Source organism: Phoenix dactylifera, unplaced genomic scaffold, assembly GCF_009389715.1.
Source record: "Phoenix dactylifera cultivar Barhee BC4 unplaced genomic scaffold, palm_55x_up_171113_PBpolish2nd_filt_p 000951F, whole genome shotgun sequence".
In the NCBI taxonomy this organism is placed as follows: domain Eukaryota; kingdom Viridiplantae; phylum Streptophyta; class Magnoliopsida; order Arecales; family Arecaceae; genus Phoenix; species Phoenix dactylifera.
In genome coordinates this window covers 133,195-150,198 of record NW_024068309.1, presented here as the reverse complement: position 1 = coordinate 150,198, position 17,004 = coordinate 133,195, and the positions used below count along the sequence as shown (strand labels likewise).

The 17,004-nt window shown below is 44.1% G+C and overlaps 3 protein-coding genes across 3 annotated transcripts; all 3 read right to left on the bottom strand.

The window, feature by feature from the left end:
- Positions 1 to 624: 624 nt before the first annotated feature.
- LOC103721422 (NDR1/HIN1-like protein 26) lies at positions 625 to 1,588 on the bottom strand. Its single transcript, XM_008811622.4, has one exon. The coding sequence runs from the start codon at positions 1,481 to 1,483 to the stop codon at positions 833 to 835; it is 651 nt and encodes a 216-aa protein (XP_008809844.1). The 5' UTR covers positions 1,484 to 1,588; the 3' UTR covers positions 625 to 832.
- A 7,649-nt stretch (positions 1,589 to 9,237) lies between these two features.
- On the bottom strand, positions 9,238 to 11,738 carry LOC120107663. Its single transcript, XM_039121032.1, has 2 exons — positions 9,435 to 11,738; positions 9,238 to 9,318 (listed from the first exon to the last, which is right to left on the bottom strand). Exons 1-2 carry the CDS (start codon positions 11,736 to 11,738, stop codon positions 9,238 to 9,240), a joined length of 2,385 nt encoding a protein of 794 aa, XP_038976960.1.
- Positions 11,739 to 14,764: 3,026 nt separating this feature from the next.
- LOC120107665 (peroxidase 1-like) lies at positions 14,765 to 16,796 on the bottom strand. The gene is made up of 4 exons (XM_039121035.1): positions 16,528 to 16,796; positions 16,247 to 16,435; positions 15,966 to 16,128; positions 14,765 to 15,389 (listed from the first exon to the last, which is right to left on the bottom strand). Exons 1-4 carry the CDS (start codon positions 16,744 to 16,746, stop codon positions 14,980 to 14,982), a joined length of 981 nt encoding a protein of 326 aa, XP_038976963.1. The 5' UTR covers positions 16,747 to 16,796; the 3' UTR covers positions 14,765 to 14,979.
- Between the last annotated feature and the right edge of the window lie 208 nt (positions 16,797 to 17,004).

Here is a 17,004-nt window from a genome sequence, read left to right as displayed (position 1 = left end):
ATCAGAAAGATAAAAGGTCTGCATTTCTGTTTGACAATATCCAGTTCATGTAGCAAGCCTTGATGGGTACAAACGAATGGTCAAAACTACAATGTCGGAAAATAAGTAAATTATCACATATCTAGTTCAGAAGTGAATAGGAAAACTTGAAAACTAAGTGAACCAATGCCACTGATCTTCTGCCGCTCCTTTATCTAGTTGAATTGCTCAACAAGGAGCAAAATGACACCCCTTTTCCTTCTCTGAGCAAATATCACCCCTATTCTAAGTGCAAGCCTTATGAACAAGGCCGGACTCGTGTTCAACATAGGATTGATCTGGCGTTCAATTCTTAGTGCCCTCACCTTTCTTATTTTCCTCTCTTCCTTCATTTTCCCCTGTTTTCATCTTTTGTTTCAAGTGGGGGTTCTCTTCCCTTCATGGCCCGTGCCCACTTCAGTATTTCATAAAAATTTCTGGTGGATTCCTCCATATTTTTCTCTTTTTTTCATATAAAAGTTAGTCCACTTTGTGCCTTTGTTTTTGTTGCATGCCATAGGCGGCTCTTCTTTGGATATGATTCATAGTTTTTTTTAAAAAAGAGAAAAATCCATTGCATCCATCTCTCTCTGAGAGAGAGAGCCGTGAAAATCAAATGAAATTTGGAGTCTCTTCAATGGATCACATGAAAAAAAAGAAGAAGAAAAAGTAAATAAAAAAAATCATCCATATACCAAGTATTCCATATTCTTGATACGACAAAGTTGTTGTTTACACATTCCCGAGCGAGAAGAAACGTGAGAGAGTGAAGTCAGGAGGGAAGGGATCACACGCAAGTTATTTAATGTCAACACTAGAAGTAGATGGAGCACTTCTCGTTCGTGTAGGCAGCCAGGAGGGTTCCGTCGGAACCCACCGCCAAGTCGCACTCGACGTGCAAGGTATGGTGGTGCGTGTCCCAGGTCTTCACCTTGAACCGGATGAGCGATTTCAAGTCGAGCCGGAACTCGACCCGGCCAGCCGCCGCCTCACCCGACAGCTGGGCCGCCAGCGCGTCCCCGGCCGCCGGCGCCGTCCCGGTGAGGTTCCCGGCGACCTGCGTCGTGTTCTTGGGCGGCTGGAAGAACGGGTTCAGGACCGGACCGGACGCGACCATCCTTTCCTTGTAGTAGACCGAGCCGTAGACGACGTCGTAGTAGATGCCAATCTTCCGGTTGGAGTTCCGGTCTGTGACGTTGAAGGAGATGGGCGAGTTGAGGAGGCCGGCCGACGGCTGGGCGACGGCGGGGGCGGAGAAGGAGGAGAGATAGAGGCGGGGGCGGTGGGGGCGGAGGCTGAGCCAGAGGATGAAGACGATGAGGCCGGCGAAGAAAAGGAGGGAGAGGAGAACGGAGCAGACGCACATGGCGAACCGGGTCAGCAAGCCCTCCCGGACAAGGTGCCGGGACCGGCGGGGGTTGGACCGGCTTTGGGTCTGGGGCGGTGACTGGAACGCGGACGACATAGCAGGCACTCTGGATGAGGGTGAGTTTCTACGTGAAGGGAGCGGTGACGGGACTCTTTTATAGAACTGGGAACAGGACGGAGATGGCGAGCTTTGGAAAGGGGTTAGGCGGTGGGAGAATATGGAGATCCTTCAGCTTTTCTCCTTCACTTTGCTGTTCGGGTTGAGGAAGAAAGGAATATTAACTAGTTGGACACTTTTGCTTCTTTCTGTTCTTGAACCGACCCAAAGCGGAGTTGGTCTAGTAATAATACCGGGGGCTGAACCAAATTAGTTTTAGGTCTAAGTTTGAGCAGCTTCAGGTTATCTTTGGTGTTATAACATGATTCCTCAGAAATTTCAGCTGGTTAAAATCATTGAACTAATCACATGGGTCCAAATTAAACTTGTTCGCGTTTGGTTTTAGCATGATGTTTTCCGCATGCAGTAGTTCTTAAAATATAAAATTATATTGAAATTTCCTCCATGATTCTAAGCCCTGTTAATACTAGAGCACTACACATACAACCTGCTCATCCAGGAGGCCACTAATCAATAAAAATCTAAATTTTTCCAAATCTTTCAATAAGGAAACAAGACAAAATCATTTTAAAATATACTTATTAGATGAGAGTCGCATTCATGCATAGTTTCTTTCTGTGATCACAATAATTCTACTTTCTTTTATATACATCATCTGAGCTTAGAACCAGTATATAAGCGGTTCACAAGTTTTGCGAAAGGTTGCGCTCAAAAGGACTATTCTTGAGTTGGTTTTATGTGGATTTGATTTAAATCCGGTCGATTTTATTTATTATGGGTTGGGTCGGTTGTGATCCAAACAGCTGAAGTACCAAGTATCCCTTCCTTGGGGCTGTGGCACAGTATGCTCCAAAGCACCAGAGACAAGACACGAGATCTGAAAAGCGAGCACTTCGACAGTTAACCAGCTTTTTTGTTTTCATAAAGGATAAAAAAAAGAAAACAAACCAAGGAGAGAATGAAGTGCCAGCTTAGGTTTGTAATGTTGTAAAGTACTTTTGATATAGCATCCTTGGGTGCTTTATAACCTTTTGATGTGACTGAGAATTTCTGCGAAACTTAGGCCTTGGGCAACTTGGGGAATCAAAAGTGGCAGGCTATGGACAGGACTTCTTCCCAACAGCGTCTGAAACTGAACTGAGAACAGTTCTCCGTCACTGGGATCAAATATCGACTGCCTCAGACTGCTTAAAATGCTCAAGTCACATTGGATAGGATACTTTTTGATTATATTCTGGTGCTTTAAAGAAATTAATCAATCCGTTCCCTTAAAAAAATAGAAAGGAGAAGGAGATAAAGAGAGAGGTTCGAGTCATTGGATGACTAGATATTTGATAGGTCCTTTGTGCTCATATTTGTTTCCATCACTCATTTAATTTAAATTAGTATTCTTTCTTTTTTATTTGTTGCTTGGATATTATGTCAATCTATTTCATGATTCTTAGTTTTATTTAAATTCTATTAACGGCCATTTAAAATCTTATCCAGGATTATTTTTGGCCAGTAAATTTAAAGGCAAAGACAATGCTGAAAAAGTTAAAGCCAAAATGCCAGAGCTTTAGCTAAGTTGTTTTGATTTTTCAATCTGTGATAAAAGCATCATAGGTCATTATGGTTGTAATGGCCCACGTCTTCATTTAAAAAACAAAAAAGCGCTAGCCAAAAAAATATTATTGGAGGTCATTGGCACTGTATAAGTATTCAAGAACTTTCTAGCACGTAATCTATATTGGACTAAACATATATCTATACAGTATTTATATACTCTCTTGTTTAAGTTTTCGGGTCATTGTTAAAGTCTATATCCTATTAAATTCAATCACAAATACCACAATCAGATCGTAGTTAGTCTCAAATTGGCCATACTGCAGTATCCCTCCTAGTCCATAGGGATTACAGATCGTGTCTGCTCTGATACTAATTATAATAACTTACGATCTGGCTTAAAAAATAGCTGGAAAGTATCATTTGAATTCTTCATTTCCACATAAATACCTATCCCTGGCACACTACCGACCTGAGATTAAAGACACCCATACAGGTCCTCGCTATAGCATCATCCATCTAGTAGATTTTATTATTGTATATTTAATTCAATTGTACTTTTTGCTAAGTTCTTAGACCATGCAACAACATTGTTCTGTAAGCTTTCAATTTGTAAGTTATTATGCTAGTCACAATCATCACCTATACACCTACACACAATATAAAGCTCATATTAGAAAAATCTTGAAAGAAAACTTTGAAGATAATTTGATGACAGATTTGAAGTGAAGGAGAGTACTTAAAAAAATTATGCCTGGTGATGATATAATGGTGACAGAATCATTAATATTGAGATTCAATCATTAAAATTTCTGGTGTTATTGACCACAAAATATAAAATATAGAAAAGCAGAATTGCAGCTTGTTTCATTTTGCTTATGAACCCATCCATGCTGCATTGCAATAATAATGACGCATTAAACTTTCTATGTTCCTGAACTTTTCGTGTTAATAATATTTTTAAGAAATAGTTATGCTCATAATTGAAAAAGAGTCCCCTTTGCATGCATGATTACCATCTATCATTAACATGGTATGGCTGATTCTGTTAATTTCTCCTTCCAACTTCAGGTGCTCATAGTGTTGGATTCTGTCACTGCACATTCTTCATCGATCGACTTTACAACTTCAGGGGTATTCATTAAATTATCCGCCGAATGAACCTAGCTTGCCCAAAACCCTAAAACAGAAATAACCTCCTCATGTTAACAGAAGTTGCTAACTCTAGATCCAACAGTCTCCATGAATCAAGTGGCCTCCACCCCTTTTACTCTAGACAACTCGTTTTATCTCTATGTGCTCAATAAGAAGGCAATTTTAAAGTTGGACCAAGATTTGGCTCTCACAATCTCACAAGTAGATTAGCTTCAAGATATGCGAATAATCAGAAATTTTTCAGGGGATACTTTTGAAAATTCATGATCAAACTTGGAAATGTGGGTGTACTAACAGGACAAAAAGGTGAGATCAGACTGTCAGAGTAAATAGTGACATGTCCAAGAAGTTGAGAAATTAATTGTATCCTCATAGTCTGTTTTATATTCTTTTTTCATCATCTCAGTTCAAGTCTCATATATTTATTATTGTTGTAACTTAATTCATTAATGATCTGAAGATAATAAGTAGAACCATGTGAGGTTCAGAATACATTGAGTAAAAAAGAGCTTCTATTCTTGTCACGCCCCGAACCCGAACTTAGGCCCGGGACGCGCCAGACGCCGCACACCCGCACGGCGGACCGCACGGGCGTGCAAGGCTGAATAATCAGACACTCAAGTCACAACATCAGATCACAATATCAATACTAAAAATCTATCATTTATGATAATCAAATCAATAATTCAATTTCAAATGTCTCAAATAAAGTTGGTAACATTTATTTACAAGATCAATTACTTATGACAAAATGAATCTAAATCTATCTATGTCCAATGTCATAAGTCCTCTCCTCCCGAATCCCCCATCAATCATCTCCTGCAATTATGTCAAAAACAGGTATGAGCTACAACAGCTCAGTAGGTAACAACATGCATAAAGTCACGATAACATGTATTAAAGCATATGCAATATAACTACAGGTCATGTGCACAAATAAATATGATGATCCGCAAACCAATCCGATACTCAAGTAATATATATATATATACCATCTTAGTCTATCATATCACGCATAACATAATACACATATCTACCGCATGACTACGGCCACATCACCCAGTGGCATGGTCACACCGAAGTGTCAACACTCTGCTCCAAATGGAGCCCTGCACCGCAGTGCTGCACCCCAGGGTGCCCCAATCTCTGCTCCTCAGAGCATGCTCCGCAGAGCCAAAACACCCCATAGTGCCGGAACTAGCTCCTCATACAAGTCGACAGGGCCAACGTTTCCACCCCATTGGCGGGAATCCTAGACAATAGTCACGCGGTCTCCAAAATCACATCCACAAATTCCAACAATCAAACTTAATATAAACATAAGTTTTCAAAAACCAATATATATGCATAATAGATTTTCAGATGATCGATTTACAGTCAAAAACATGCTTCTAAATGATAATACTGCCAAGAATATAAAATATATCAATATGCTGGAAATAATCACACATATGCATAGTACATGTAAATCATACTTTAAGCAAGGTTACCTACCTGGGTTCGCTTAAAAATCCCTGCCACTAATATCACGAACCCCTGATTAAAACACAAACATTAATTATTTAATTAACTAAGAAACATAATTTAAACTATTCCCAATTCCTTAAATTTCTAAGTTCATGGATCTAAGAATGGGCCCCTAAGATCAAACATAGACCCAAAAATCAGGATCCTTTAAACCCAAGTCAATTGTGGCCCAAACAGATTAGGCCCAATTGAACCAAACCGGCTAACAGGTCCGAATCAGATTTCGGGCCCAACCCAAACCAGCCCACAGTTCCAATTTGGCCCGACTCAGCCCAACACAGACCCCCAACCCAACCCAGACCAGATCTGATCAGACCATAACAAAACCCATTCACTTAAACTCAGACCCAACCCAATTCAAGAAATGGGTGGAACCGGTTCACGGTCTGATCCACAGTACCCAACTCAAGTTCAGGCTAAATCCCATGGTTCAATCGGATCAGGGTCTGTTTGTGTCTGGTTTGAGACCCAAACAGGCAACGGAAATCAAAGCAAGGTATACACCCAGGAAGAAGAAAGAAGAAAAGAAGAAGAAGAAGAAGAAGAAGAAGAAGAAGAAGAAGAGGGGGGGGGGGGGGGGTGTGCCTGGTGGTTCCGGTCGGCCCTCGGCGGCCGACTGTGGCCCTCGACGGCGGCGCTCGGTCAGCCGCCGTCGGCTACCCCACCTTCACAGGCGGCACCGAACGGGAAGAAGAAGAGAAGAAGGAGAGAGAGAGGAAGAAAAGGGAGGAAAGAGAGGGACCGGGGCTGGGAAGCCCGGCCCCTTGTTCGCCCACCTCCGGCCGAACCCGTTTCGGCCGGATTGACCCCGGCCGGCCACCGTCGGCCGGCCGAATCCCATCAAAAAAAATATTTCCAAAACAGGGGATGAAAACCGGTTGCCATCCCTCATTTCTCTCCCCCTTAGATCCATAAAAATAATGAATGGACTGTCTTTCTCACCTCTGGTCGTCGACGGGCGGATCCCCGGCGACGTTGGCGGCTCCGGTGGCGGCGGTGGCTCCGGCAAACCTCTCAAGAAAAGGGAAGAAGATGAGGGGAAAACTCAAAAATTTTTTTTTTTTTTTAGAGGGATGGGAAGAGGGATGGGCTCGGACGAGGCTCTCAGAGGAGAGAAAAGGCGAGAGAGAGAGAGAGGGAGAGAGGGATAGAGAGGGAGAGGGAAGAGGGGGGCTTGCGGAGATCTCGCTGGCCGTTCGGCCGGCGTGGTCTTCGTGGGCAAACCACGATGACCCAACTGAAGTCGGCACTCCTCGCCGACTTCAGTTCGGGTCTTCACACTCTAACCAACTAAAAAGAAATTTCGTCCTCGAAATTAAAAACATACCTCAATCCGAGAACAAGACTGGATACTTCTCTCTCATCTCCTCCTCCAGCTCCCAGGTGGCTTCTCTCTCACTGTGATTGCTCCACTGCACCTTAATATAAGGAATAGTGCGTCTTCTCAAGACTTGGTCCTTCCTATCCACTATACGGACAGGCTGCTCCACATATGTAAGATCGGCGCGAAGCTGCAAAGGTGCCACATCAATCACATGATTTGGATCAGCAATATACTTCCTCAGCATGGAGATATGAAATACAGAATGAACTCCCGATAGTGCAGGTGGAAGTGCCAGTCTATAAGCAACAGATCCAACTCTCTCGAGAATCTCGAAGGGTCCCACATATCTCGGACTGAGCTTGCCTCGAACTCCAAACCGCATGATCCCTTTAGAGGGGATACTCTGAGGAACACATGATCTCCGACCTGAAATTCCAATTCCCGCCTCCTGATATCTGCATAGCTTTTCTGTCTGCTCTGAGCTGCTCGGAGTCGTTCTCTGATCAACTGAATCTTTTCCACTGTCTGCTGCACCATCTCTGGACCCAAGATCTTCCTCTCCCCCACATCATCCCAACAGATAGGCGATCTGCACTTCCTACCATATAGAGCCTCATAAGGAGCCATCTGTATGCTTGCCTGGTAGCTATTATTATAAGCAAACTCTACCAGTGACAAGTGATGATCCCAAGAGCCCCTCATATCAATAGAGTAAGCTCTCAGCATATCCTCTAGAATCTGGATGGTCCTCTCAGACTGTCCATCTGTCTGTGGATGAAAGGCTGTACTGAAGCTAAGGGTGGTCCCCAAAGCTCTGTGCAAGCTGCCCCAGAAATGTGCCACAAACCGGGAATCTCTGTTTGATACAATGGATACTGGAACTCCGTGCAGCCGTACTATCTGCTCGATATATAATTCTGCCAGCTTCTCCAGTGTCATTCCAGTCTTGATTGCCAGAAAATGAGCTGTTTTGGTCAGTCTGTCTACGATCACCCAGACTGAATCATGACCTCTAAGGGTACGAGGTAGTCCTGATACGAAATCCATAGTGATATGCTCCCATTTCCACTCTGGAATCGGCAGAGGCTGTAGCATACCTGCTGGTCTCTGATGCTCAATCTTAACTTGCTGACAAGTTAAGCATTGAGATACATGCTGGGCAATCTCCCTCTTCATGTTATTCCACCAAAACACCGCTTTCAGATCCTTGTACATCTTGGTACTGCCTGGGTGCACTGTATATCCCGTACTGTGAGCTTCATCCATGATTTTCTTCTTCAGACCAGGATTATCTGGAACACAGATTCTGTTAATAAACCTCAAAGAGCCATCTTCATGTATACGGAAATCTGACTGTGTACCAGACTCGATATCCCTCCTGATCTTCTGGAGTCGAGGGTCATCAACTTGCGCTGCCTTAATTCTATCAATAAGTGTAGGCTGGACTCGCAAGTTTGCCAATTTCATAGTAGCCTCATGTAGATACACCTCTATCTCTGCTCTTCTCAGATCTTCCAGAATATCCTTCTGAGTAGTAATCAAGGCTGCAATATTCCCTGAAGATTTCCGGCTCAGTGCATCTGCTACTACATTTGCCTTTCCAGGGTGATAGTGGATAGTCAGATCATAATCTTTTAACAACTCCAACCACCTCCTCTGTCTCATGTTCAGCTCTTTTTGAGTAAAGAGATATTTTAGGCTTTTATGATCAGTATATACCTGACATGTCTCTCCATACAAATAGTGCCTCCATAACTTCAGAGCAAATACAACTGCTGCAAGCTCGAGATCATGTGTGGGATAGTTTTCTTCATAAGGCTTGAGCTGTCTAGAGGCGTAGGCAATAACTTTTCCATTCTGCATCAGCACACAGCCCAAACCCTTCTTGGAGGCATCACTGTAAATAGTATAATCAACACCCGTGACTGGCAGAGTCAAAATAGGTGCTGACACTAGCCGGCGCTTCAATTTCTCGAAGCTCTTCTCACACTGATCCGACCACTCGAATTTCACTCCTTTGCGAGTGAGTCGAGTCAAGGGCCCAGCAATACTAGAGAAGCCTTCTACAAATCTTCTGTAATAGCCGGCTAATCCAAGGAAACTGCGGATCTCTGATACATTTGTCGGTCTGCTCCAGTCAACTACAGCTTCGATCTTCTTCGGGTCAACCATAATTCCTTCTTTAGATACCACATGTCCCAAGAACATCACCTGATCCAGCCAGAACTGACATTTCTTCAGTTTCCCATACAATTGATTCTGTCTCAAAATTTTCAAAACAATTTTCAAGTGTTGCTCATGCTCAGTATGACTCTTGGAATAGATTAAGATGTCATCAATAAACACAATTACAAATTTGTCCAAGAAAGGTTTAAATACCCTGTTCATCAGATCCATAAATGCAGCTGGAGCATTTGTCAACCCGAAAGGCATCACCAGATACTCATAATGGCCATATCTGGTGCGGAAGGCAGTCTTGGCTATATCAGACTCCTTTATCCTCAACTGATGATATCCAGATCGCAGATCAATCTTTGAAAACACCTGGGCACCCTGAAGCTGATCAAACAAGTCATCAATCCGGGGTAGGAGGTACCTGTTCTTGATAGTCACTTTGTTAATTTCCTGAAAATCAATGCATAGCCTCATACTGCCGTCCTTCTTCCTCACAAATAACACTGGTGCACCCCAAGGAGAGACACTGGGTCGAATGAAACCCAGATCCAATAGCTCCTGCAACTGTTCCTTCAGTTCTTTTAGTTCAGCCGGGGCCATTCTGTAAGGAGGTCTAGATATGGGTGCCGTACCAGGGTTTAGATCAATGGCAAATTCCACCTCTCTAACTGGTGGTAAACCAGGAAGCTCATCAGGAAAAACATCAGGGTATTCCCTGACCACGGGTATGTTTTCAATTTTCTGTTCCGACTGCTCAGAATCCATGACAGCTGCCATATACACAGAGCACCCCTTCCTGAGAGACCGAATACCCTGTAAGGCTGCCACTATCTGAGGGGAGACACACCCTCCATCACCCACAAAATAAAACTCTTCAATGTCAGGGATTCGGAAAGTCACCCGCTTCGAGAAGCAGTCAATGGTAGCGTGATATATAGCTAACCAATCCATACCCAGAATTAAATCAAATTCATGTAAGTCCATGACAATAAGGTCAGCTTTCAAGTCTCTACCCTCTACAATTACTGGGCATGACTTGCATATCAGTGAGGTGATCATCTTACCCCCAGCTGGGGTACTCACACATAATTCCTTCTCCAAGGGTGAGCAAAATATATCATGCTTATGCACATATGTAGATGAAATAAAAGAGTGTGTGGCCCCTGAGTCGAATAGTGCATATGCATAAGTAGAATATACTAATAAGGTACCTGTCACTGCCGTGTTGGATGCCTGAGCATCCTGCTGTGTCAGTGCATATACCCGTCCCTGGGTGCGAGACCCTCCTCCTGTCTGCTGTCTGGGAGCGGCTGGCTGAGAAATCTGTGCTGGATCAGGGGGAATCTGCCGCTGAGGAGCCCTAGCGCTCGGTGGCCTCTGCACAAATCCGGCCCGGGGACAACTAGAAATCCTGTGGCCTGGCTGACCACACCCATAACAGACAATAGTCCTAGACTGGGTCTGAGGACACTGAGCCATCTTGTGGCCCTGTTGGCCACATCTGTAACATGCTCCAACCCTGGGCAGTCTCCGGGGACAATCAATGGCCTTGTGTCCAATCTGACTGCAAAAATAACAGGTTCCTGATATCTCCCGGTGCTCTGGTGCAGTCCTCCCAGGTGGAGCTCGCTGTCCTGCTCCGTGACGGATCTGCACGGGTCGGCGTACATGCCGCTCATTATCCGAATCAGAATCTCTGGCCCTCTTCAGCTTCCCTTTATGTGCTTCCTGCGTCTCTTTCCAGATAATCTCCATATTCTTCGCTTTGTCTACAAGATCATCATAGTCGGTCCAATGGACAGCAGCCAAGCCTCGACGCAGGTGGGGTCTCAATCCCTCCTCAAATCTACTCATCCTTGCTACGGGGTCCTGGACGAGGGAGGGCGCAAAACGAGACAGTCTATCGAACTCTGCCTCGTAATCCTCAACTGACATACTCCCCTGAGAGAGACTCAGGAACTCTCTCTCCAACTCTCTGACACGGCTGGACGGAAGATATTTGGAATAAAAAGCCGTCCGAAATCCAGCCCAAGTCACAGTCCCGATATCCTGTATCATGGTCCGCTCCACTGACTCCCACCAGTGGTGTGCCCGGTCCTGGAGCATATAAGTAGCATATCTGACTCTCTCATCCTCGGTGCATCCCATGGCTCTGAAGGCCTTCTCCATCTCGTCAAGCCAGTGTTCGGCCTCCTGGGGATCTGTGGTTCCCTTGAAGGCCGGAGGAGCCAACTTCCGGAATTCTGCAATGCTCCTCCCCTGATCCGACGAGCTAGCAGAGGGATGCTGTGGCTGTGGGTCCCTCTGCTGTCTGACCAGCCCAATCACCTCCCTGACCAGTTCCAATACTGAGGTCGATCCTCCCGCCTGATCCTGTTCTGGTCGGTCTAAAACTGTCGGAGCAATCTCCTCTTCCTGAACTCGCTCAGCTGGGCGAGGAGTCGCCGGATCATCTCCCATCGTCTCAATCAGACGACGAGGTGGTACACGAGCACGGCGGGGCGGCATCCTGATACAGACATAATACCACAAGTTAGGGTTAAGTCAAAAATCATCCTATGAGTTTACTACCCCACTCTCATTTCCTCACATGTGTCCCTATGCTCCTAGGGTTTTCATTAGTTATTGTTCTTTTGTTCTGATATCCCTAGTGATCGTTAACCTAAGCTCTGATACCAATAAATCTGTCACGCCCCGAACCCGAACTTAGGCCCGGGACGCGCCAGACGCCGCACACCCGCACGGCGGACCGCACGGGCGTGCAAGGCTGAATAATCAGACACTCAAGTCACAACATCAGATCACAATATCAATACTAAAAATCTATCATTTATGATAATCAAATCAATAATTCAATTTCAAATGTCTCAAATAAAGTTGGTAACATTTATTTACAAGATCAATTACTTATGACAAAATGAATCTAAATCTATCTATGTCCAATGTCATAAGTCCTCTCCTCCCGAATCCCCCATCAATCATCTCCTGCAATTATGTCAAAAACAGGTATGAGCTACAACAGCTCAGTAGGTAACAACATGCATAAAGTCACGATAACATGTATTAAAGCATATGCAATATAACTACAGGTCATGTGCACAAATAAATATGATGATCCGCAAACCAATCCGATACTCAAGTAATATATATATATATACCATCTTAGTCTATCATATCACGCATAACATAATACACATATCTACCGCATGACTACGGCCACATCACCCAGTGGCATGGTCACACCGAAGTGTCAACACTCTGCTCCAAATGGAGCCCTGCACCGCAGTGCTGCACCCCAGGGTGCCCCAATCTCTGCTCCTCAGAGCATGCTCCGCAGAGCCAAAACACCCCATAGTGCCGGAACTAGCTCCTCATACAAGTCGACAGGGCCAACGTTTCCACCCCATTGGCGGAAATCCTAGACAATAGTCACGCGGTCTCCAAAATCACATCCACAAATTCCAACAATCAAACTTAATATAAACATAAGTTTTCAAAACCAATATATATGCATAATAGATTTTCAGATGATCGATTTACAGTCAAAAACATGCTTCTAAATGATAATACTGCCAAGAATATAAAACATATCAATATGCTGGAAATAATCACACATATGCATAGTACATGTAAATCATACTTTAAGCAAGGTTACCTACCTGGGTTCGCTTAAAAATCCCTGCCACTAATATCACGAACCCCTGATTAAAACACAAACATTAATTATTTAATTAACTAAGAAACATAATTTAAACTATTCCCAATTCCTTAAATTTCTAAGTTCATGGATCTAAGAATGGGCCCCTAAGATCAAATATAGACCCAAAAATCAGGATCCTTTAAACCCAAGTCAATTGTGGCCCAAACAGATTAGGCCCAATTGAACCAAACCGGCTAACAGGTCCGAATCAGATTTTGGGCCCAACCCAAACCAGCCCACAGTTCCAATTTGGCCCGACTCAGCCCAACACAGACCCCCAACCCAACCCAGACCAGATCTGATCAGACCATAACAAAACCCATTCACTTAAACTCAGACCCAACCCAATTCAAGAAATGGGTGGAACCGGTTCACGGTCTGATCCACACTACCCAACTCAAGTTCAGGCTAAATCCCATGGTTCAATCGGATCAGGGTCTGTTTGTGTCTGGTTTGAGACCCAAACAGGCAACGGAAATCAAAGCAAGGTATACACCCAGGAAGAAGAAAGAAGAAAAGAAGAAGAAGAAGAAGAAGAAGAAGAAGAAGGGGGGGGGGGGGGGTGTGCCTGGTGGTTCCGGTCGGCCCTCGGCGGCCGACTGTGGCCCTCGACGGCGGCGCTCGGTCAGCCGCCGTCGGCTACCCCACCTTCACAGGCGGCACCGAACGGGAAGAAGAAGAGAAGAAGGAGAGAGAGAGGAAGAAAAGGGAGGAAAGAGAGGGACCGGGGCTGGGAAGCCCGGCCCCTTGTTCGCCCACCTCCGGCCGAACCCGTTTCGGCCGGATTGACCCCGGCCGGCCACCGTCGGCCGGCCGAATCCCATCAAAAAAAACATTTCCAAAACAGGGGATGAAAACCGGTTGCCATCCCTCATTTCTCTCCCCCTTAGATCCATAAAAATAATGAATGGACTGTCTTTCTCACCTCCGGTCGTCGACGGGCGGATCCCCGGCGACGTTGGCGGCTCCGGTGGCGGCGGTGGCTCCGGCAAACCTCTCAAGAAAAGGGAAGAAGATGAGGGGAAAACTCAAATTTTTTTTTTTTTTTTTTTAGAGGGATGGGAAGAGGGATGGGCTCGGACGAGGCTCTCAGAGGAGAGAAAAGGCGAGAGAGAGAGAGAGAGGGAGAGAGGGAGAGAGGGATAGAGAGGGAGAGGGAAGAGGGGGGCTTGCGGAGATCTCGCTGGCCGTTCGGCCGGCGTGGTCTTCGTGGGCAAACCACGATGACCCAACTGAAGTCGGCACTCCTTGCCGACTTCAGTTCGGGTCTTCACAATTCTTGTACTGAAAGCTCCTAAGTATTATCACTGTGATAATAAGCCATCAATTCATTATTGTGGGTTTAGTTTGTCATGCTTGTAGGTTATCCTGCCTCCATAATTTGTCTATGAGAAAATCATTAGCTCAAATTTTCAGTTGACTGACCTAACTGTGATGCATGTTACTTCTACCTATCTTCTATTCTCCCTTTTCCAAGAATTTATTGTGCTCTATCCTTCATTATATTGCATCCAAAAAACAGAACCATCGTTATGTTTAAATTATATATTTTCGAGGAAAAGGGAGGAATAGTTAAAAATATCACTGAGTAAATGGAGTCCAATAAAAGTTTTTTCCTTAATTTCAGAAGTCCCTCAATTAATCTTCTACCGATCTTTTATACAGTATGTTTTGAGAGGAAATATTATTTATAAGCCCGGTATAGATATGTGATTGCTGATTGGTTCCAAGTTAGAAGCCTCATAAGAGCATGTTTTAGTGCAATGGACAATGGTAAAGTTGTTCTATTATGATATGGACATCGAGGTGTTTATTTCTGTTCTTGGGACCATGGTAGAACAACTGTGGAATCTCAAACCTTTCATTACGATAACTCATTGAAAATTACTAGCAACTAAAAACATTATTACTCACCCGCTTAAGAATCATAGAAATACAAATACACTCGAAACTCTCATCTTCACATCACTGGATCTCTTAAAGAAACATAACGCAGCAATCCCAATATCCTAATAATCTTCCATAGGATCAAATAACAAGCCTGGCTAGCTAGTTAACAAAAGCACACGTCTTCCTGATCTCACCCTGCGTGCCTGTAAGGACTTGGATGTTACCCATGTTTATCATGGAGTCCCCGAAATCTTTGAAGAACTCCGATCCAAAGGCACCACCAGCTTGACGCAGAACATAAGCTCTGGTCTGGCTGTTCTGAAGAAGAGCTGCATCAGACTCGAAGAGCCCTCTCCTCTTTGACACATCGGTGTAGTAGCTTGTGTCGAATGTTCTGAAGCTCCCTGGATCCATCTCCACAAGGGTCGTGTTATCATTGGGGGCGCATTTGGCCTTCAACTTTGGTATGTAGTTGCTATCAAGGTTGGGGTCTGTGTCACCCCTGCCGGTGTAGTTGTATATGCGGTTCGAAAAGGCTGTGCAGTGGGAGGTCCCCAGTGTGTGCCCACCTGGTTGGAAAGGAGCCCAGTTAGATTTATGATCCTTAGTTGTTCATATAAAACTTTCAAATCTAATCCAAAATGTTTTCACTACAAGGAAAATGGAAATTCTCGACTTTGATATGTTGAAACTAAATAGACGCGTTGGTAATTTGGTTCGTGCGCCAAAACTAGCGCCGCCAACTAGCAACTCCTTCAAAAAGTGTCGGCAAATTGATTTTTGAATCTCACGTTGCCGACGCTTTTGCGACACTTTAGAAAGTGTTGGAAATAAAACTACCGACGTGGATAAGCGTCGGTATATACATTAAAAAGTGTCAGCAATGCCTGTTTTTTTTTGTAGTGTCTCCAACTCTTAGTTTTAGAGTAAATATAGGACTCCTTGAATTTTGGCATGTCAAAGAATCAGGATTTGATTGTGCATAACATCAAACGTAATTTTCCATGCTCTATTTGATATAGGTATCTGATGAATTGGCTTAAGTTGGCATACGTAAGTTATGCAAACAATGAGCACAACAGAGTTGTATGTTGTAGGTAAATCAAACTTTTGTTTTCTCAAAAAGTAAATCAAATTATATGCACCTGATAGAACTACTAGGTCTTTGACACTAAGACCCTTGGAGGCAAAAGATGATATCAGTGAAGAAATGGTGGAATTGGAAGGCGGAAGCTGCCTGGTCTCCTGGGCAATTGATACGCGGCCATCTCTTCGGCCTGTCGGTACTGGCCAGAATGGTCCTTTGGTCTGGAAGCAGATAATTTTTTTGGTTAGAAAGGCCCTTAATTTATCAATCAGATAAGCTGTAGAATTGAACTAATACATGGCATTTCTTTTTCATCAAAATATACATGGCATTTCTTACCAAGAACACTGCATCCCTCGCAACCAATGCAACGATGTCGGCACAGGAGACTGTCATAGGACAAGCTTTCTCCAATCTAGCCTTAACACGGTCGATCACCCCAAAACCTCGGAGGCTTTGATTTGGGGGTGCATCTTTCTCAGCTACATTGTTCTGAGTAGAGTTCAGAAGGACTGAGCCATCACATCCCTGCATGCCGATCATTTATATTAAGAACACATCTTCTTTCATCTCTTGAATGATGTGCAAGAATGTTTGGCATGACAGGTTTAATGACATACCCTTACAAAACAATCATGGAAATGCATCCTAAGTAGAGGACCAGCAAGACTTGGAGCAACCGAAATGACTCGAGTCATCTCCTGGCGAACGATGAGTTCGATATCAGGACATGTCTTGCTGTAGAACCCAACCTGCAGGCCTTGTGCTGCCGCTGTGCCCAAGCAGAGAAGCACAAGAGCCAAAGAGAGCAAGAACATGGAAAAGGTTCTTGAGGCCATCTTACAGAGCAAAGGTTATAGAACTCTAATGCTGAAGTTTACAGAACTTGAAGCACTTATATAGTGTCTGGTGATCATCAGACTTGTACTTTGAAATGCTCATCTTCTTTGCAGTTTCATTTGTTTCTCTTACTTCTTTAATGGTTTGAAGAGTCTTTTAGTATCAATAATCGAGGTACGATTTTATGAGAGGAGTTCGGTGAGGAAGAAAATTTAAACATTTCGGCGAGAGGGTTGACTTAGCTTATGTTAGAAGCA

Coding starts and splice junctions, on each gene's coding strand:
- LOC103721422 (XM_008811622.4), bottom strand. CDS start 1,483: ATGTCGTCCGCGTTCCAGTCACCGCCCCAGACCCAAAGCCGGTCCAAC.
- LOC120107663 (XM_039121032.1), bottom strand. CDS start 11,738: ATGCCGCCCCGCCGTGCTCGTGTACCACCTCGTCGTCTGATTGAGACG. Junction 9,319..9,434: donor TTATGGATCTGATGAACAGG/GTATTTAAACCT, acceptor GAAAATTTTGAG/ACAGAATCAATTGTATGGGA.
- LOC120107665 (XM_039121035.1), bottom strand. CDS start 16,746: ATGGCCTCAAGAACCTTTTCCATGTTCTTGCTCTCTTTGGCTCTTGTG. Junction 16,436..16,527: donor TCCATGATTGTTTTGTAAGG/GTATGTCATTAA, acceptor ATCGGCATGCAG/GGATGTGATGGCTCAGTCCT. Junction 15,390..15,965: donor AGACCTAGTAGTTCTATCAG/GTGCATATAATT, acceptor CTTTCCAACCAG/GTGGGCACACACTGGGGACC.